The sequence below is a fragment of the Carassius carassius genome, chromosome 33 (assembly GCF_963082965.1).
Source record: "Carassius carassius chromosome 33, fCarCar2.1, whole genome shotgun sequence".
Lineage (NCBI taxonomy): Eukaryota > Metazoa > Chordata > Actinopteri > Cypriniformes > Cyprinidae > Carassius > Carassius carassius.
This window is the reverse complement of record NC_081787.1, coordinates 330705-353563: the sequence shown is the minus strand read 5'-3', so window position 1 is coordinate 353563 and position 22859 is coordinate 330705. Positions and strand designations below refer to the sequence as shown.

Below are 22859 nucleotides of genomic sequence, written 5' to 3'. Positions count from 1 at the left end.
GACGCAGAACCAATAAAGCCCTGAATTAATCTCCTTACAGTAAAACAAACCACACACACAGCCATGTAAAGCTACAGAATACATGATATATATACAGTATATGTACGCACACACACACATACAGCAAGAAGGTTTTTATGGAAACTGTGGTGTATTTTATTTTTCAGGATTCACGTTTAAATAGAAAGATAAATAATTAAACATTTCACTAACATTATAAATGTCTTTACTGTCATTTTTGATAAGTTTAATGCGTCCTAGATGAAATTTTTGTGAAAACCAACATCCAATGCACTAACATTCAAAAGTTTGGGGCCAATAAGAATTTTTATTTTATTAAACAAGGATGCATTAAATCAATCAAAAGTGAGAGTAAAGACATTTCTAATGTTACAAAAGATTTCAAATAAATGCTGTTCTTTTGAACTTTCTATTCATCAGCACAGTTGTTTTCAACATTGATAATAATCAGAAATGTTTCTTGAGCAGTAAATCATCATATTATTCTGATTTCTGAAGATCACGTGACACTGAAGACTGGAGGAATGATGCTGAAAATACAGCGGAGCATCACAGAAATACATTACACTTTAATACAGATTCACTCAGAAGACAGATGTTTTACGTTGCAAAAATATTTTACAATTTTTAAAGTATTTTTAATCTAATAATTGCTGAGCAGAAGAGACTTCCTAATTGTTCTAAACATTTATATATATATATATATGTATGTATGTATATCCACAGTGGAAACTGTTTTTGTCAGAAGTAAAAGAATTCTCAAATATTTCTCATCGTGTTGTTAAAGCGATTCAACACGTCTGCATTAGAGCTTCTCTCAGTTCTCGTGCTCGTGTGCTGATGGCTGATCACATCACACTCTCAGTAATTACAGTTCGACTCGCTGCGGACGTAGGATCCTGTGTTTTGTCTTGCGATGGATCTTCTGACGTTCAGCTGCTGGGATTTGGAGACGAATGAGTGATTAAGAGACAAACACTGGCATACTCGCATACTACATCTGCAGAGCCGCGCAGACATTCACTAGATTGTGGCAAATATAATGTCATTGGATTTACTTTCCAAAAAGACGCCAGACTTCTGCAGTGATTTCATGGGTTTATTAGCAGTGGTGCAGTGTTTAATTCTAAACGTACTGACAAATCAAACCCTGTGAAACGGATGATGAGGCTGCTTTGTTTCTCATTTCCTCACGCTGCTGTGCAGACAAACACAGAAACACAGTCTGGCTCGTCTGTAAAGCTTTAAAGTCTCATATTGTGGTCAGTTTCTGGCTGATGCTCTCGACTGAATGACATCACATCCTCTGCTTCTTCTACATCTGTGTCTTCTTCACATCTTTACATGCATTCGTTTAGCAGTACTGTGATATATACCGTATCGCTGAACGATTACCATACTCGTCTGTCTGATGCCATCGTATCGAAACAGTCAAGTTTTGAACAAAACGGGTTCTCGTTCAGTTCACACAAAATAATAACACATCTGTATTCAAGTTATTGATGGGAGAAACAATGCTTTCTGAAACACTGAATCAACTGAACCAATTGCTTTGCAAATGATTCACTCTTCAAGTGATTCACTCTTATGAAGCGCTTGAAACAGCACACGCTGATCAGAACGATGTCAATAAAAACCCAAACATCCAGCAAAAGACCTTTGACCTTCTAACCAGCTTTACAGTGAATCGTGATATTAATGTTGATAATATCTTCATGCAGATTAGAGCTGGATGATAATATAGTTTATATTTTACAAAGTTACATGTGGCAAAACTTTACGGAACATGGTCATTTTGTACTTTATAGAAAGGTTTCTCATTCAGTCCTCACTATTGCTCGTGTTTAAATATTGGTTAAAACCGCACATTTCAACATTTTCTGTGTTTGAATGATTGAGTCTGTGTGAATGAATCTGATGGATTCCTACATGAATCGGTTTACCCAGAATGCCCGGCGCCTGTTTACACACTCCATTTGATCAGCTGTGCTTCATGACACTTTCATGAGCGTCGGGTCGCTGGTGTTTCCACCCGAGTGAATTTTTCAATGCACTCTCTGAAACATGAAATAAGACTCATCCGCACCGAATCATTTGCTTCCCAGATGTTTGATGGCAAACGCTGCCAAGCCCAGACCTCAGCTTCCGCGTCTCTGAGCGCCTCTGATTGTGCATCTTCCAAACACAATACATATGCATCTCAGATCTCGACCGAGAGAATAAAACATCACAGAGTGTTTGTGTGATTTTTCCTGGAAGTGTCTGGGAACGATGAATCTTTCTGCTAAACACAGAGAACTAAAGATCAGCTCTCAAACACGATCCAGAGGATCTGAAACACTGAGAAAACACTTATTCCTTACGATTCTTCTCAATGTGTACAGTGAGGGGAAAAAACTGAGTTGCAAAGAAACAGACTTGTTTTACAATGATATAACTTTATCTCACAATTCTAATGTTTTTTCTCACAATTGTGAGCCATTTATTTATATTCAGGTAGTTTAATCATTTACAGACAGTATTCCCAACATTTTATTAAGGAAACTTAAATGATAAGTTAATTTATAGTAATATTCATTTAGATTTAATGTTTAATTTACATAGACTTGCTACACTTTAACATCTTTAAATATAAAATTACAATTTCTCCAATATCAGCTTTATATTGGCCATCAGCCATCAAAAATCTATATCAGTAGACCACCACTTTAATTTTAATAAAATACCTCGGACTGCAGGAGAGCTTGTGTTGTGAATCTTTAAATACACCTTATCATGTGAACGACAGATCAGAAACTAAATCTCACAAGCCTGGACTACGATAAAACACTTTACACTACTACAAAATCCATTTTAAACTGGACAAGACAAAAGGAATCATTTGTGATTCAGATAAATAAGATCCTGATTCACAGATTTGATTCACTAAAAAGAACCAGTTCACAAGAGTCATTTGTTCGTGAATCACACCGGTTCCAAAATTAAAAATGTTTCAATTTGAAATTTTTATTGCCATTATAATTTAGAGCAATCAGATACATAATTACTCAAAATGAACAAAGTAATAGAACAGCTTGCAATAAAATAAGGACTCACTGAAATAATTATATTATATATGTATATATATATATAATTTATATTTTTCTGCTTTCATGGTAACTTTTGTTATGTTTTGCCAGTTTTTGTTGTTTTTAAATAATCTATATAGTTAATGTTTGTTTAAGTTTTAGTTATAGTTATTGTAAGTTAAAATAAATAAAAATGAGAAATGTTTCTTTTTGGAAACAAATAAAAGCTGAAATGAATTTTTTTAATCATTTTTAATTTTAAGAATTTTATTTCAGTTAACATTTTTATTTCAAGTTCAAACTGTGTTTTTTGTTTTGTTTTATAAGTTTTAGTTTACCATCTAAAAATATGGCACAATGTACTGTATTAACATAAATTAATTTTACTGGTGTTTAAAATTAACACAATGTCTTGAAGGAAAGTTCCCAGTACATTTTACAAATATATGTAATTTTTTTTTACAGTGTACCAAATAATCCTGGTTCAAAGACATATTTTTTTCAGTGCACAGCTGTACTCAAGGGAAGGGATCCAGGTGAGCGGTATTTTTTCCAAAGATTCAATGCCATGAAGCTCAAACCAGTGACTAGTTAGGATTACTATCTGATAGACAGCTGTGCATGGACTACTGGAAACACTTTACAAGACACAACAGACCACGAAAAGACCGAATCATTCGATTTCACTCTGAATCTCCAGTTGATTTATCTGCGCTCAGCTCTTCTAAATGTTTTGGAGTGGACGAGCACTTCATGTAACGACACAGTCCGGGCCCATAAAACCCACAGCTGGACGCGACTGAATCAGAAAACTCTCCTCTGTTTTCATTAGTCAGAGAACACAGTCAAACATTAACCTCTACATGCTGTGAATAAAACAAGACAGCCCAAAGAAACGTTCACATTCACGGCCGTCTCAAATCATCATGTGATCACATGAGACTGCAGTTTAGGGTTAGAGCTTTATTTGCCCTGGCTTTAACCATAAAAATGAGTCTTGTTGGTATAAACGGATTTATATACAGTAGGTTGGATCAGTGATATTAACTAACTTTTGTTTTGGTGTAAAAAAAAAACTGTTCATTTAGATGCTGAAAAATGTAATAAAACCCCACAATACACCTAAAAAATGGTAAACTAAAAATAGTTTTTTTTTTATAAGTGTGTTGTGGGTTTTATTAATTTTTCCGTTTTGTCTCGATTTATTTATGATGCATATTTTAGAAAGACATGCAGTTAAACTAAATAAAAAATTGACTAACAAAACATTTTTATTAATATAGATACAAATTTTTACTTTTGACTGAAACCAAAAGCAAATTCATTTTAGCTGTAATTGTATTTATCTTAAACTGGTCGAAGCATGAGGATCAGCGTGGCGCAGTCTGATAGGTCTAACTCAATCCGACCTAATGACATCATCATCACATGGCACAGCTGATTGGTTCTCTCCTGTATCGGTAGCCAATGAGCTCGCTGCTCAACATTCAGATATATGACTAGAAGCAGTTGCAGCTTGCTTCAGAAACCCCCCCCAGCTCCACCTGTATAGATCTGCTACGAGGTGATTCATGTATGGTGGTTATTTCATGTATGCCATATTTGCAGCAGCAATATTTCTTACATGCTCACAGCAGCATGCTGTGGATGCATTGACAGCAGATAGTCTTATATATATTACAGCAGCAGCTCTATTCTGCCAAGACCAAACACATTAATATTGTCATGTACAGCTCCATGCCAATCCCTCGGAGAGTTGTGATGACAGAACTGGTGTTTATGGCTCTTGTGTTGTAGAGGCTTTCAGCAGAGGTGTGTCTCGTGAGGCTCTGACCTGCGGCAGACACCCGGATCATGTTCTACGAGCTCGAGAAAAAACGCTTCCCACCTCCGGCCTGGAAAACACCGTTACCAAAGCTAATTTACTCGCAGATCAGTGTCGTTTAGGCTTAGCAGCTCAGATGCATGGAACATTTTAGCACCTTCGAACCTGAATCCAACTCAAACAGTAGTCACAGCCAGAGAGCAAGCGAGATGCAGACGCTCGTCGGCCGTTTATTAGCTACATTGTTTTGCTAGCAGCCAGGGCGACGTTAAATCAAGCAGGGTCAGACGTCCGATGATTACGAGTCCCTGAGCGCACGATGAAAAACCCTTGTGCTGTCCTGAGAACAGCCAGCTTGAGTCTCCAAACCACAGAGCTGCTAACAGAGCTGAAGATCACTTCAATTAGAGAGTTTTTATTTTTTTATGTTATTTTTAAATACACAAATGAACTGCACTAATTTGCATAAATGTCCAGCACATAAATCTGATCGCTGGATAAAATCAGCTTCATAATTCTGGTCTGATTTTGACCTCATATTAGAGTTAAAGCTTTGTCAAAAATTGGATTTCTCTGTTTATCATAAATCAGAAAATACTGTCAACAGACAGAAAACAAACACATTTTCATTATTATTTCAGGACTAAAATGTTATAGAAATCAGTGTTAATGAAATATGAACAAACCTTCAGAATATAGAGAGGAATAAAACTATAATGTTTAAATAAAAACTCTTTAAAGATTGAAATCTACAGACGCAAACAGAAGAAGTGCAATAAAAGGAACACTGAAACATATATTTTGGATGTTTCCTGTCCAATAGACTGGAAAAAGACCGAAACAGATCAGAGCATTAAAAATCAATAGTTTTGTCAGTAATGTCTTGCTTTAAACACTGAAGTTCTTCATATCAAACCAAGCAGAGGACTAAAAGGTGACTCTGAATAACACAAGCAGTGTAATTTTGATGGTTAAACATCTGTATTTCTTCATGGCGGTGATTACACAGGCTCATTATCTTTATATAGCTGCACTGTGTAAAGTTTTCTCTCAGAGCCAAATGCAGCGCTGGTACTGGATCTTAATTGGCTGTTTGTTTCGTTCGACTGCCAGTGAGACTGTAAAACCGGCCTGAGCACATCGCTGGTGGCCCAGGATTTGGGTAATATGTTAATTGGACTATAACTTCATGCTCTGGTTTATTCAGCATCACTCATTTACAGAATTTTACCCATTCTCCAAACCATTAGCTCATGCAGGCGTTTCCTGATCCTGTTCAACTCTCTTCACTTACTAGAGTGTGTGTTTCTGAACAAAAATCATATCTCAATGGTAGATACTTCTCTGTCTGCACTGAAGAAGAAAATTAATCAATTTCGCCACTTCCTTGTGGGGTACCTCAGGGTTCGATTCTTGCACCAATATTATTTCCCCTTTATATGTTACCTTAAGGATCCATAATTTAAAAAATATAATGTATCCTTCCACTTTTATGTGGACGACACTCAGATCTTCCAGTGAGACAGTCAAACATCACCATTATTGATCATTTATTGTCCTGTTTGATAAAACCGATTGTACTTGACCCTATCAGGAAGTGGCGCAATGCTTAAAATCTACCCCTCGGTCTGGTTCATTTTCAACTAGTGTAAAACATTTTGGGTTTGTTCTGTATTCAGACATAAAAGTGGACATATAAAAATACATTCTGTTTTTTTTTTATCTTTGTCTTTTAGCTAAAACGAAACCTTTTTTTATCGACTGCTGATTTTGAGAAAGTGATCACAGTGGTTGTTTTCTCATGAATGGATTGTTGTCACTCTCTTTATTTTGGAATTGATAACAGAGCATTGGCTGAAATGCTTGCTGGTTCAGTACAGAATTAACTATAAGATCCTGTTACTTGTTTTTAAAGCGCTACGTAATTTTGCCCCTTCTTATCTTTCAAGTTCGTTGGCATTTTAGAATCCTTCCAGATCTTTGAGATTGGGAAATCTAAATCTTCTTTGTGTTGTAAGAACTAAATACAAGCCAAAGGGTGACAGAGCCTTTTCTTGTGTCGGACCCAAACTTTAGATTGATCTCCTTCTTTCTGGTCAGTAAAGTCACTACTGATATTTAAGGCCTTGTTAAAAGCATATCTTTCAGAGACTTTTGTGGCGTTTACATGATGGAGTGTTTTGATTGTTTACTTTGGCTATGACTATGGTATAAGATTTGTCTAAAGATCTTAGTTATTTACAAATAACTAAATAAATACTTAAAAATAAATATAAAAATTAATATTTTTATACTAGAAAAATATCTATTACAGCATAATGCAAGATGAGCATATTTAAAACAAACAAACAAATACATAAATAAATGTCGAAAAATGAACATAAAGTATAAATGAATATATAGTCTCCATATAAAGATCAGTCATTGAAAAATAAGAAACTACTGAAAAATAAATACACAAATGATTAGCCTTCAAAAAGGAATCAGTCACTAGGAAATTATCTACTGTTGCATAATGAAAAATGTTATTAAACATTAAAACAAACAAATAAATAGGAGTGGTATTACTTGTGGATTATTGTGATGTTTTTATCAGCTGTTTGGACTCTCATTCTGAGGGCACCCATTCACTGCAGAGCATCCATTGATGAGACACATTTACTACATTTCTACAAACCTGATGAAGAAACAAACTCATACTAATCATACTAACGATTCGGCCTGAGGATGAGTAAATTAACAGCAAAGCTTAATTTTTACTATTCCTTTCATGCTTAACGCTAGAGGTTTCAGCACAGCGCTAACTTTAAGTCAATCATGTACTAGTGCCGTTAATCACACACACACACACACACACACACACACTCCATGTCATGGCTCTGATGGATCACAGACTGATTTTTGCGCCCTGCGTGAGCTCGAGAGAGAGTTTACACACGTGCACTAATGACATGACCTCGCCACAAACAGCTGCAGCTCAATCAAACACACGATGATCTAAAGCAGCACTGCATCCCATTTACACACGCATGCAGACTCACAGGGAAATGCCATGCGTCATATTTCATCGCACGAGTCAAAAGGCATATTTTGCACAAACAGCATTATTTGAGCATCATTCAGATTTATTGCATTCATAATCCTCATAACACAGGCTTCAATCTCTTTATGCAAAATGCAATTTCTTCTCTGTAATTATGGAGTGAAATATGTGGTTTTCTGGGCTTCGTCAGGATCCGTTTGTGGGTTTGTGTGAAACAGGAGAGGAACGCCCCTCTCCTCAGTAACCTCAGTAAGCACTGGATGCTTGTCCATGGTTCTGCTACACAAAGAGCTCTGCTATCATTCTAGTGATAACTCAAAAGCGCTTGGTCACAAACACAATACAGAATACTCTAACAACTCCATTGCAACACCCTATCAAGTCCCCAGAACCCCCTAGCAGCCGGTCACCGGTGGTTATTATTTCTCAGGGTGTTTCAGGGACCGATTCGGCCCGTTAGCATCTGCTCTGGAGACAGGGAGTTCAGAATCTGCTTCGCTCGCATTAAACACGATCATTCAAGGTTCATAATGCAGCACTGTGGTTTTCAGGGCGAATCTGAGCTAAACAGTCCATCAGGCCATGAAATATTTCACACATTAAATCATCATTCAGGGTTTCCCATGATGCATCACGCGCAGCAGAGGAAAGCCGTTTGTAGGAATGAAGATAAACAGACAGGATTTGCAGCGTTCCGGCGGTCAGAGGGGAAGAGAACGGCAAAACTATCCGTTTCTGGTCAGCACAATCTTCCAGGCTCTGATCCAGATCGACTCTTGGATGAACCGACCGAAATCCAGCGAAGCGACCGCGATAAACATTTAAGAATGATGTTTTTAAACTGCATATACATTTCCCATGCATATACATTACGCAGTTTAACACATAAACGAATAAACTTAGTGTGATGCATATTTGTCAGTCATACATCCATCAAACAGGTCAGATTTCTGCACTCAATAATTATTACTAACCGTTTGAAAAACACGTTTATTCAAATTAGACTCAGCATGAATCTGTTTACTGTGAAAACTATTACATTCATTCAGCTCAGAAGTATGAAAATACGGCTAGCTGTGGAGCGAGTGAGATGAATGAATGAGATTTATTAGGTTTATTAGTTAATACTGTCCAAATGCATGGAAAGTTTACATGCAATAATTTATGTGCACAATTTTGCATGCAAATTAAATACGTAAATCTTAAATTAAAGCCTAAATACTTATGAAAACTGAAAACGTGCGAAACAATCTGCGACACAAACATGGCTGTGAGTTAATTATAAGGATGCAGATTTTTGACAGTTTGGACTTGCATTGCATTGAGAACAGAAGCTCATTCTCTGTTTCTTCACACTGAACATCAGGCCGGTTTGGAGATGAGTGATCTGAGTTTGATTTGTGTGAACTGCTGCTCCAGTCCTCTCCGTCCTTGTGTTTTCATCACAGCTAACTGGTGTTGATGGGAGCAGCTCGTGTGGTTGTAATCGGAGGCGTCTGCTTCTGCCAAGCCGCAGGTCGAGACGGAGCCGTCCGGCTGGAGAATGAGCCATTGTTGGGTGCGGAGGCGGGACGCAGCGAGGAGGGAAACCAGGGGGAGTCTCGTCAGGAATTCAAGGTTGTTAGGAGGAGAAAAACTCAAGCAGGCTCCAGTTAAAGAGTTTGAAGGTGGAGGGTCAAACGGGTAATTCCCCAGGAAACCCTTGAGCTTCTGCAGGACGTCCTCCAGCCGCTCCTCGCTCTAGTGTTCGTCTCATTCTGCTGAAGTCAGCACACTCTGCTTCAGACCCTTGGAAGTGCACTAGAGCTGCTCTGAGACTCACTTCAGCAGATTCTCATCGTGTCATTGGAGCAAAACCACCGTCAGACACACTGAAACTCACAGATCTGCACAGAAAAACAGACAAAATAAACATTTCCTGTCACTGAGAAACTATTATAGCTTTTGGTAATATTTTGAATTCGATTTTATTATCTGCTTTCATGTTCATTTTTGTTACATTTTTTGTAGTGTTTTTGACTTTGTTTTAGTTTTTATTAATTATTATTATTTATTTTATTAGGTATTTTAGTACATTCAGTTAAAATAAATGAGAAATGTTGCCTCAGAAAGTAGCTGATGGAAAATCAGTTTTTAATATTTGTTTTATTTTATTTTATTTTATTTAGGTGCCAAAAAAGTTTTTTATGGCTTTAGTTTTTGTTAACTATAACAAACCGGGTTTAACTTTAAGAAATTATGACAGAAATATATTATTATTGTATGAAATGCACTTTTTTTTTTCATTTCTAAGATTCAAGATTATCTTGAAAGACACTTCTGAAAGTAATAATAATAATAATGAATATCACACAGCCAATATACTTAATTTATATAGTTCTGCAAAAAAATGTAAGATATTGATAGCTTTAACTTGAGACAATATATATATATATTTTTTTTATATAATGCAAATACACTGTGTAGCTAAAACTCATTAAAAAAAGAGAGAAACTCTTTATCCTTTAAAGTATTTATAATCATCTATAACTAGTGAAATCTCATTCATTTCTATGGTGCTTTGATTAAAGCAGATTTAAAGAAACAGTGTCACTATTCAGTTCACCGTTAACATGAAAATGATTTTTCGAAGTTGAAAATAAAATAAAGATTTTTGGATAAACATGTTAGAAAATAATATTTGGGTTTTCTACTTTAAAAAGAATCTGTTTAATTTACTGTTACTTGGCTTTTTTCCTATTGGTGAAATTGAGCAAATTGTTTCCAATTTTTTTTGTCGGTGTAAACAAATTCTATCCGCACACATGCATGTGAATGCAAACGATCACATGTGTGCGGTTATTGCTTTTTAAATAAAGCATGTGGTTCCTGACTCACAAACACTAACAATGCATTTCTGTGGAGCGGACAAACACGGCTGGACCTCGAGCATCAGTCCAGCTCCAGAGGAACCCGTCATTTGTGGCGCTGCAGATCTAAATGAAGCTCGGGCAGTGTTTACTCTGCGTGTCTTTGCTCTGTCATTATACAGCGTGTGGGTGTTGATCTGTGAGCATCCAACAATATATGTGCTTTCCACAACCAAAAAAGAACCAGTGAATACAGAGAACAGTAAACCAGCCACTAGTGCTCATATTTAGAATCATAAAAGTGTAATTTTACTAACCATACAGCTTTACTTTGGATGCATGACAACATTCATTTCCTATAAATTAATTCTATAACACTAACGAGAATATAGCATTGCTCTGCATCACACGTTTCTTACTCATTTTGAGCTGCTGGTTCTAAAACATAGATATGATAAGAAATTATCATAATTTTAATTTTTAACTCAGAAATGAAGGTTTGTCAAGACAGACTCTGAATGGTGATTTATTCAGGGTTGTTATCATTAACTGACAATCTTTAAAAAATAAGCAAAATCAGCCAATTTGTTCAGAATGCATGCTGTTATGAAATATTATTATTGCTAGATAATAAGAGTTTTGGCTGTGTAATGAGGATTGTGTGTGTGTTGTCCCCGCAGTCGTCACACACTCGCTCTCTAATCGCAGGAAACATGCAAACACAATGTTGTTTCAGTCCGCTTTGGCTTCGCCTTCATTTGTGGTTCCTGCCATCGAACTTCAACCAAACTCTCCTAAAAGCAAACACTTTCTCCTCTGCCCTCAGAAGATCACGTGAGCATGTGAATCCTGGATCGTGGAGTCGAGTGAGAAACATCTGGAAGCCATCGCTGATGCGGAGCACGAATCCTGAGATGAAATCACTGGAAGGTGTTCATGCTGGTTTTCATTGTTCTGCATCAAAAAGCCAAAAACCTGTCCTTCTCAGTGAGTTTAAAAACACTCAAACAAACCTGTGAACCTAAACACTCAATTTTTGATTTAAAGAATCAAAAGCGATTCAGTAATTAGCACTTTAACCTTTTAGTAGACTTTTAATGAGACCGCTGCTGTCACTTTAAGACTGACCGCACCAATACAAATTTTCCGAAGATAAAACAAGCTGCAAAACATGATTTTCTTTTTCAGCACGTGTGTGCTGTTTGCCAATAAAAACATCTACACTTTCCTAAATGAGAAGGAAAATTATTTAAAATGTTAAAAAGTCTTGTTTTCTGAAGCATGTATACAAATGAGGCAAGTTTATGCTTAAAACATAAAAAAACAAGATTATTTTTCTGACCCCACCCACAAGACAATAGCTGTTAAAATGAGAGTTATAATACCACAGGAGTGTCTGAGTCTGCTGGTCATAATTCAGGGTGATTGTGTGTTTCTTGTGCTTCTGTAGCTCATTAATGAGTGTGTTTCCAGCAGCGGGCGGAGGCTACAGCTCGACACAATGTTCCTTTCAGCCGCTGGCACCACGACCCTCAACATTAATCCCACCGCTCCTGAATCCTCAGCTTTCCTTCATGAATTCGCTCATAAAATCAGTGTGTGCATGAATCTCTCGACGGGGCGGCAGCAGAAGCACGTCACAGACACCACAGAGTCCACCCAGAGTTAGATAACACTCGGTCTGATGCCGTTTCCATACGTTTGACTTTAAAACTACAGCACACACATCAGCTGAACTTGCTAACGGTCACGGAGAAACAGCTAATGCTCTCAGTTTGACAGATCACATGCATGTAATGTCAGGAGCTTATATATCACGGCCTTTGTCTGACCCAGGGTCATGCACCCATGCATTCAGAAAGTATTTTTCATTCCAGTTTAATTGTTGAATGTGATTAAAGGTAGTAGGGTGAAAAAATTGCAATTCAATCTATGTAAGGAAGCTAAATATTAAATTAATTTAAATTCATATAACTGTCATTTTTAACTAGGGAAAATCAGGTTTGCCAAGACAGACTCTGAATATTAACTTGACCAGGTCTGTAAAATAAAATAAAATAAAATAAAATAAAATAAAATAAAATAAAATAAAATAAAATAAAATAAAATAAAAATTTCCTTACCAATATCCAGCGACTACTAAATTGTCCCTAGCAATTATTTTAATAAATTAAATGTCTGTTGTCTGCTGTTTCTCTTTTTTTAAAAAAAATGTTATTCAGTATTTTTAGTGAATGCAACATTTCAATTAGTTTAAGCATTTAAATAGTACTAAACTCAAATTAAAGTAAAAAAAAAACTATAATAAATTTTTTTTTAAATAAATTAAAATAAAAAATAAAAACGACTAACAAAAGTTAAAATTTAAAGGAAAACTCAAATATAAAAAAAATATAAAAGTTCAAAATAATAACAAAAACTATAACAGGGCATCAATGATACTAAAATAACACTAGATTTGTCAAAGACTAAAGTTTTGTGAAAATGTTTAAAAAGCCAAATCTCTGATTTGCTAGCTACAGAAATTAGTTTTTCTTCATATATAATAAATTAAGGTTTGTGCAGCAGGGAGGAAGAACAATTTATTTCTATTGCATTTCAGGAAAAGGCCTGCATAATGAAACCAGTTTAAACCCGTGTCTGATGGAGGGATGAACTCTGGGTGACGGCCGCAGGTGTGACATCATCAGCACTACAGCAGTGTAACATGGGAGGTGACCTTTGACCTCAAGCTCTGCTGTAAGGGGTCAGAAGGTCAATGAGCAACAGACACCGATGAACACTGATGACCTGTGAGAAACTTAAGTTTATACGTCTGAAATATCCCCAGTAAAATGCATTTCCTCACATTTAATGAATTAACTCTTTAGACCAGGGTGGAAGAGCACTTCATTTCCCAGAATGCATCACCTGTGTGTGAAACCACATATTTTAATTGGCCGTGGCCAATTTAATTCAAATTTCAATGCAATGAATTGAAAGGGAGCCGTTCTGAGTTCTCCACGGATCCATGAAACTGCAACATTACACGTAATAATCGAACGCTGGATGATGTAAACCAATCTAATCCAACACTAGAGATCTGCCAAGAGCATCAGACATCTATCCTGACATGAGGAAGAAAACCACAAGATCTGAGACTGGAAATGAGCTCACGCTTGATGCTGTGAGTGACACCATACACAATCATTCAGTTCAACATACAGCACTCATCAAACATTCGGAAGCGTTTAAATGATTTTTGAAAGAAGTCTCCTCTGCTCATCAAGGCTGTGTTTATTTAGTCGAAATACAATGAAACCGTTTAAAACATCTGTTTTCTGAGTGAATCTGTGTTAAAGTGTAATGTATTTCTGTGATGCTCCGCTGTATTTTCAGCATCATTCCTCCAGTCTTCAGTGTCACATGATCTTCAGAAATCATGAAAATATGATGATTTACTGCTCAAGAAACATTTCTGATTATTATCAGTGTTGAACACAGTTGTTGAAAACTGATACATTTTATTATTCAGCATTCACAGGTGAACAGAAAGTTCAAAAACGCATTTATTCGAAATAGAAATCTCTTTATAAATGTCTTTACTGTCACTTTTGATCAGTTTATGCATCCTTGATGAATAAAAGTGTTGATTTCTTACAAGAAAACCTAAAAAATATAAAGCAGCACAACTGTTTTCAACAGTGAAGTACTGTATAAAGGCAAAGCGAATCCCCATTTCAGATCTTCACCAGCCCACAATAACATGACGGAGGAATTTCTGCTCTTTTTCTGCTGGTTTCTGTGTTGAACTGTGAAAGCCGTCAGCAGATATTTGAGCACATGAGCTTCAGCTGAGAGACATGATTTAAGAATTACCTGCGATACACACTCACACACATGCACAAATATTATCCTACACGCCGTCTGTGTTTGCTTTGCTCCACGAGTGTGAGACACTAACGGACTGCTGCGGGTTACTCAATAAAACATCACAAGTCTCGGGGCTGAATGGAGCTTTGTCGTCTTAAAACAGTAAAACTTTTCCGGTTCAGTCGTCGCCTTCATATTGAACCGTGGCTTCAGATTAGTGTGCAGCTATTTTGGGGCTGAATGATGAGAGATGGTGTGTGTGTGTGTGTGTTGAGAGTTTAATGTGTCTATAACACTCGCTCGTGATACACACACAGAAAACACACTCTAATGGAGATTCTGTGAAGTCCTAGAGACAGACTGAATAGGGATTGACGTTATTCTGCACCGTTAGTCGTAATTCATGTTTCATTCAAGTTTAATGGTGCAACCAAAAAATATTAAGTAGTGCGCAAGTCGAAAATTGCATTTCATTCCAGGTTAATAATGAAATAAAAAAAAACTTAGTTGTGCGCAAGTCGTAACTTACATTACATTCTAAATGAATGCTGCAACAAAAAATATTTAGTAGTGCAAATGTCTTAACTTCTGTTTCATTCACGTTGAATGGTGTAACCAAAAATAGTAGTGCATAAGTTGTAACTTCCGCTTTATTCCAGTTTAATGTGCAATGAAAAAAAGTATTAGTAGTGCGTTTATGACTGAATTCTTTGTCTAAAAAGTATTAATTCATATCTAAAAAAAAAAAAAAACTTGCATGTACAATACTATTTACTAAAGAGCTAAAGCTAATTAAAAAGTAAAACTGAAACTACTTGTGCACATATATATAGTATGTTGTATTCAAATGTCTTGTTATATTTCTATATTGTTTAGCAAATTATGCTGTGGTTCAGTTAAACTGGCGTGTTACCCTGAACTAGTTACTAGTGTTGATCTTGCAATTCAGACCCAACAGCCCAAAATAGTGTTCAAAGCTACACTATCACCATAAGAACCACATTCTCCTCTTTAAATTGATGATATGTCACTCCATTCATGTGTTTGCTATAAATGGGAATACACTACAAGGGTAAAAGCTGTTTTGTATTACTTTTATGCTTTTCCCATGTCAAAAACTCTCATGTGGGAGTCCTGGAATATGGAGTCCATTGGGGGCAGAAAGGTTGAACCAAATACACTGTATTTTATTGTTGACTTTTAATCCTTTCAGCAGCTAAACTAAGAGACTACCAGCTAGAGAGCCTTTAAAGAACTATACAACACCTCAGCCACGCTAAAGAACCGCTGTATTTTTTACATTCGAAATTAACAGAATGAAAATAATAAACATCATAAACCATCTTCCCAACCGTGTTTTTGTCTTCACTAGAGTTGTCGGGACAGATTTCCCGGGAAACTGCATTGATAAAGGAAAGAAAGTCAGGCTACTTCTATAGGCAAAAAAGCTTAAACCACAACAGCTTGAACCTTCAAACGAAAAAGAGTTTGCAAGCGAAAAAAGGAAGGTGACAAGCCTGTAATAAAACACGAATCAACATAGTTCACATCAGTTTCTACGAACTAATAAAATCGGTGTGTGTCTGTGTGTGTTTGTATATCCAAGTGGAATATGTTCAGCTGATGTTTATAACAAAATAAACCCCTTTCATGGTGAACCCCTTCAAAAAACTTCTGTGATATGTTCTCATTTGCATCTTCACATCTTCGAGTGTGAAACTTGATGATTTTTGAGCCACTTATGAATATATGAATGCAAAATAACAACAGGGACATAAGAAATATATATATATATATATATATATATACAAACAAAAATATATATATTATTAATATATGTATATAGTAGTATCATGAAATCCCTAAAAGAAATATTATTATAGCAAAATATAGTACATTGTATAGTACATTACAATATAGTACACGTCCGTCTGGCGTCAGGATGAGTGTGTGCTGTTCATCACGGATCATCTCAGAGAGATTTCAGTCTGGGACTCATGGACCGCTGAGAAACACATCTCTGAGGTCAGAGTCGAGTGGGTTCAGAGGTCACTGGAGGTCAAAGCTGTGTTTAATGTGACTGTCAGAGGTAGAACATCACCATCTAGTGTCTGAACACTCTCACAACTTCTAACATCCTGCATAAAAATGCAATAGATTGCACAACATTTATTGTAATTCTGATGACCCTGAAGCACAAACAGCTAAACAAATGAAGAACAGAATGAAGAACTTGACCTGGACTGCTCTCTTTTTTCATAAACCCTGCATATTCACTAACAATGATTTCAGCAGAACTAGAGGTTTTTCAATCAGTTTGTGATGTGAAGCTGTCGTCTGTGTTTGGGTCCTCACGGGGGTTTGAGGTGTCCATCTGCTGCTTTCTGACAAAACACATGTACATGTGTGTGTGAATAGCTTTACATATAAACAATAAAAGTCTGAGGTTGTCATTCAGACAGGGCTCCTGTACCTGCTGTGTGGTGAGCTTGAGCAGGTCTTCATACTGTGTTTTCCATCGGTCCACCTCAGCCTGGAGCTCAACATCCCTCCTGTGAGGAAACCAGAAATACATTAGCATACTGTATAAATGAAAAGAATTAAATTACATTAAAATAGCAAAATAAATAAATCAAATATTGATTAAATAAAATGTAATTTAATTTACAAATAAATAATTTGATACAATTTAATACAAATTAAAATTTAATTAAAATCGAAAATTAAAATTACAAATTAAAATGTAATTAAAATTTAAATAAGTAAATTAAAGTTAAGTTAAATTTAATTAAAATTACAATTACAATTACAATTAAAATTACAAATAAAAATTAAATCAAATTAAATTAAAATTACAAATAAAAATGTAATTAAATTAAGTTAAATTATGACCTGTTGCAGGGTTCTGTGGAACGATTGAAATGCACAGTATTCCTGACAGTATCCAACTCCATCTGTAACCTGTTCACCTGCAGCTCCAGGGACTCCTTCTCACCTGACAGACAGTCCTTAAACCTGCCCACACACACACACACACACACGTTATCTACAGAAAACAGCTTAATTTTCCTTTTTTACAGCTCTTCACACAGCACCTAGCACCAGGTTTAATGGGAACAGAACAGCAACCCAACATTTCCACATTTATGATAGACTTCTGACATCTGAAGCCTTTATTTATAGCTATGGTAGCTAACATACTCATAATTCATAAAGAGAGATTTTTTTATGTTAGCATATTCATCATACGATAACTACACAATTTTGGTTCGCCTATATAAAGCCATGCACATCACAGCAGCAGTTTAAAAGAGGTTTTGGATTGTTTGACCATTCAAATGAGAATGTATCAAAATAAAACTCAATTAGTGTTTTCTATATATCCCATACATAAAAATCTGTCTCTGGAATTTTTATACTTTCTTAATTTATTTTGTATTTGTTTTGTTGGTACTCTGAGCAGAAGTAATTAGAAATGGCATTATATTAATCACACTGTAGGCGGGATCAGCTCTGCTCTCGACCAATCACGTGAGAGGATTCAAGAAGAACAGGTCTACCTCACGTGAGGGGAGGAGCCTAGATTAAGATATAATTCATTATTGATTACTAATTTGAATCAGTACTTTATAGTGAAAATAGTTCTTTAAAAATGAAAAAAAAAAAATATTTTGAGAACACCTCATATTAAACCGGTAAACTCCTGGAAAGTCCAAGCTAGGATCCAGGAAATTAATTCAGAAAAACAGCGCTAATGAAGATAATCATCAGAGACTGCAGAGAGAATAGTGACTGACGTCCAGATGTCATTAAATGATTGTGTTCAGTGTGTGTTTGGCTTAAAAGCGTGAGTTTTTTATAATAGATGCTGGCTGAAGGGTCTGAGGATCCAGCAGGTGCAGCGGTCTTTGGCGCCTCCCTGTGGTCGTGTTAGGAATCGCAGATTGACTTCAGCTAATTTGTATCGAAAACTTTTATTTAATTATTGATTGATTGATTGATTGATTGATTGTGGCACTATATATTGTGTGTGTGTGTGTGTGTGTGTGTGTGTGTGTGTGTGTGTGTGTGTGTGTGTGTGAGAGAGAGAGAGAGAGAGAGAGAGAGAGAGAGAGAGAGAGAGAGAGAAATGGTGCGAACGGAACCTCTTGACGCAGCTCATCCATCTCCGCTGCTGCTCGCAGAGCCACTCGAACTGTTCGGCTGTTTCACGGAGTTTGCCGAGACTCTCCGAGTTCTCGCGCCGCAGTTCCTCCACCGTCCTCTGGTGGGCGCTGCGCTGATCCTGCAGATCTTGCCGCAGGGCTTCATGGGACATCTGGAGTTCCATCAGCTCGAGAGATTTGCTGATCAATCAAAAAAAAAAAACATATGATTAGAATTAGTTTTACAAATTTTATTTTTACAAATTTTATATTTTTATGTTTTTTTTTGTTTGTTTGTTTTTTTTACTTTCACAAATGTACTCTTAACAGCTTGTGTGTGTGTGTGTGTGTGTGTGTGTGTGTGTGTGGGTACCCTCTGATTTGCCACCTGTTTAGCTGCATCTCTAGATCTTGTATTTTCTGAGTCTCCTTGTGGAGCTGCGTCTCCAAGACCTCTGTCTGCTGGGCTCTGAGCTGGGCCTCCTGGTGCAGCTCGTCCACCAGGCCCATGAGCTGCTTTTCTGAGCCCTGCAGCAGCTTTAAATCACAGCTCACCTTCTCTAGCTGAAGAGATAGAAGTGAGGCATCCCTCCAGCGCTCTTCTGTCACAGAGATCAAACGCTGCTGCAGGAGATCAGCCTGTTCCTGCCACACACACACACACACACACACACACATACACACACACATACACACATACACACACACATACACACATACACACACACACATACACACACATACACACACACACACACATACACACACATACACACACACACACACACACACACACACACTTATTTAACAATGTGCGGTATTGCAGCTATAAGCCTTCCATACAGTAGTGTAAATGTAAATGTGTGGGAAATGTGCTCACCCTCAGGATCATCTGAGATCAGGAGTTTGTTTCTTCATTAGGTTTGTAGAAATGTAGCACTGCATCAGTGTCTCATCAATCATCAATGGATGCTCTGCAGTTTAAATCTAGATTAAAGACCCATCTCTTTAACCTGGCATACACATAACATACTAATATGCTTTTAATATCCAAATCCGTTAAAGGATTGTTAGGCTGCATTAATTAGGTAAACCGGAACCGGAAACACTTCCCATAACACCCTATGTACTTGCTACATCATTAGAAGAATGGCATCTACGCTAATATTTGTCTGTTTCTCTCTTATTCCGAGGTCACCGTAGCCACCAGATCCAGTCTGTATCCAGATCAGAGGGTCACTGCAGTCACCCGGATCCAGTACGTATCCAGACCAGATGGTGGATCAGCACCTAGAAAGGACCTCTACATCCCTGAAAGACAGCGGAGACCAGGACAACTAGAGCCCCAGATACAGATCCCCTGTAAAGACCTTGTCTCAGAGGAGCACCAGGACAAGACCACAGGAAACAGATGATTCTTCTGCACAATCTGACTTTGCTGCAGCCTGGAATTGAACTACTGGTTTCGTCTGGTCAGAGGAGAACTGGCCCCCCAACTGAGCCTGGTTTCTCCCAAGGTTTTTTTCTCCATTCTGTCACCGATGGAGTTTCGGTTCCTTGCCGCTGTCGCCTCTGGCTTGCTTAGTTGGGGACACTTCATCTACAGCGATATCGTTGACTTGATTGCAAATAAATGCACAGACACTATTTAACTGAACAGAGATGACATCACTGAATCCAATGATGAACTGCCTTTAACTATCATTTTTGCATTATTGACACTGTTTTCCTAATGAATGTTGTTCAGTTGCTTTAACGCAATGTACTTTGTTTAAAGCGCTATATAAATAAAGGTGACTTGACTTATCCATTGCTTCATTGATGAGACACTGATGCAGTGCTACATTTCTACAAACCTGATGAAGAAACAATCTAATCTTGGACGGCCAGAGGGTGAGCAAATTTTCATCTGATTTTTCATTTTTGGTTGAAATCTAAGCTGCTGCCATGTTTGTCATCGTAAACTTCTGCTTCGGCTGTACCTGCTGTTTCTGAAATCGCTCCAGAAGTTGTTCATATTTGATGCTCAGCTCCACATAGAGCTGCTCCTTCTGACAAACACGCACCGACAGATCCTCCATCTCTGCCTGAAGAACCTGCTGACGCTCACCAGACACCAGCAGCTCTCGCTGGAGCACTGCTACACACACACACACACACACACACAGAGACACACACACACACACACACACACACACAGAGAGAGACACACACACACACACACAGAGAGACACACACACACACACACAGAGAGACACACACACACACACACACACACAGAGAGACACACAGACACAGATACACACACACAGAGACACACACACACACACAGAGAGAGAGACACACACACACACAGAGAGACACACACACACACACACACACACAGAGACACACACAGAGAGACACACAGATACACACACACACACACAGAGAGACACAGACACACAGACACACACACAGATACACAAAGACACACACACACAGAGACACATACACACACACACAGACAGAGAGAGAGACACACACACACAGATACACACACAGAGACACACACACACACACACACACACACAAACACACAGAGAGAGACATAGACACAAAGAGACACACACACACACACAGAGAGACACACAGACACAGATACACACACACACACAGATACACAAAGACACACACACAGACACACACACACACAGAGAGAGAGAGACACACACACACAGAGACACGCGCACACACACACACACACACTATGCTTCACTGAGCAGCTGAAATCTGCAGCTAACATGAACTACTTGTGTGCACAACAAAAACTTCTAATGCACTTAAAGCACAGCTGCACAGAATTAAAAATAGTCATGTTTCATGCAGTCAGATAGAAAAGTGCTACAGTATTTCACGTGATCAGATCAATGACAGGACTGTAGCTCTTAACACACTGAACCGGAACAGAATATGTGCTGAGCAGTGAGCATCATCCTCACGCGTTTGTGTCAGTCTCTTACCTTTCTCCTGAGACAGACGGATGCATTTAGCTGTGAGATACTGAATCTGACCGTAATCCTCATCTCTGTCCACTCTGAAAAACCTCCTCATAACCTCCGATCTGATCTGATCTACTCGTCTCAGTCCTTCAGAGCTGCTCCACAAACACCATGAAGTGTGGCTCTCGCTCCGGGGCCCACACACTCAAACACACACAAACACACACCTGACAGAGAGAGACACACACACACACACACACACACGCCTGACAGAGAGACACACACACACACACGCGCACACAAACACACACCTGACAGAGAGAGACACACACACACACAAACACACACCTGACAGAGAGAGACACACACACACACCTGACAGAGAGAGAGAGACACACACTCAAACACACACAAACACACACCTGACAGAGAGAGACACACACACACACACCTGACAGAGAGACACACACACACACACGCACACAAACACACACCTGACAGAGAGAGACACACACACACACAAACACACACCTGACAGAGAGAGACACACACACACACCTGACAGAGAGAGAGAGACACACACACACACTCAAACACACACACACACGCCTGACAGAGAGAGACACACACACACACACACGCCTGACAGAGAGAGAGACACACACACACACACACTCAAACACACACACACACACACACGTCTGAGAAGCGTCCCGCTCATGTTTCACTGCAGATTACAGAAATCAACCAGAGGCCATTACCATTTCTGCTTACACTTTACTATTAGATAATGCATTAACTAACTCACAATATTCACAGTATGCAGCTGTCTTTATTCATCTTTGTTATTAATAAAACCACAACTGTTTTGCTAGTTCATGATGCATTAAGTAATTTCAACAGATGCAGCTTTTTGATTTTAATAACGTGTTTTATCTAAAATAATAAATGTATTTTTCTTTGTTACTTCATGTTAACAAATTTTTTTTATTTTTCTTCTGTGCATTGCTTTAAACACATTTAACCACCAAATAATCATTATAATGATTTAAGACTATATTAATCAATATATTAT

General features: G+C 37.6%; 1 protein-coding gene across 1 annotated transcript; it reads right to left on the bottom strand.

The window, feature by feature from the left end:
• Positions 1-16719: 16719 nt before the first annotated feature.
• On the bottom strand, positions 16720-21958 carry LOC132114172 (tropomyosin-1). Its single transcript, XM_059522287.1, has 7 exons — positions 21806-21958; positions 20786-20943; positions 19192-19448; positions 18804-19004; positions 17551-17673; positions 17132-17210; positions 16720-17042 (listed from the first exon to the last, which is right to left on the bottom strand). The coding sequence occupies exons 1-7, from the start codon at positions 21894-21896 to the stop codon at positions 17010-17012; spliced, it is 942 nt and encodes a 313-aa protein (XP_059378270.1). The 5' UTR covers positions 21897-21958; the 3' UTR covers positions 16720-17009.
• Between the last annotated feature and the right edge of the window lie 901 nt (positions 21959-22859).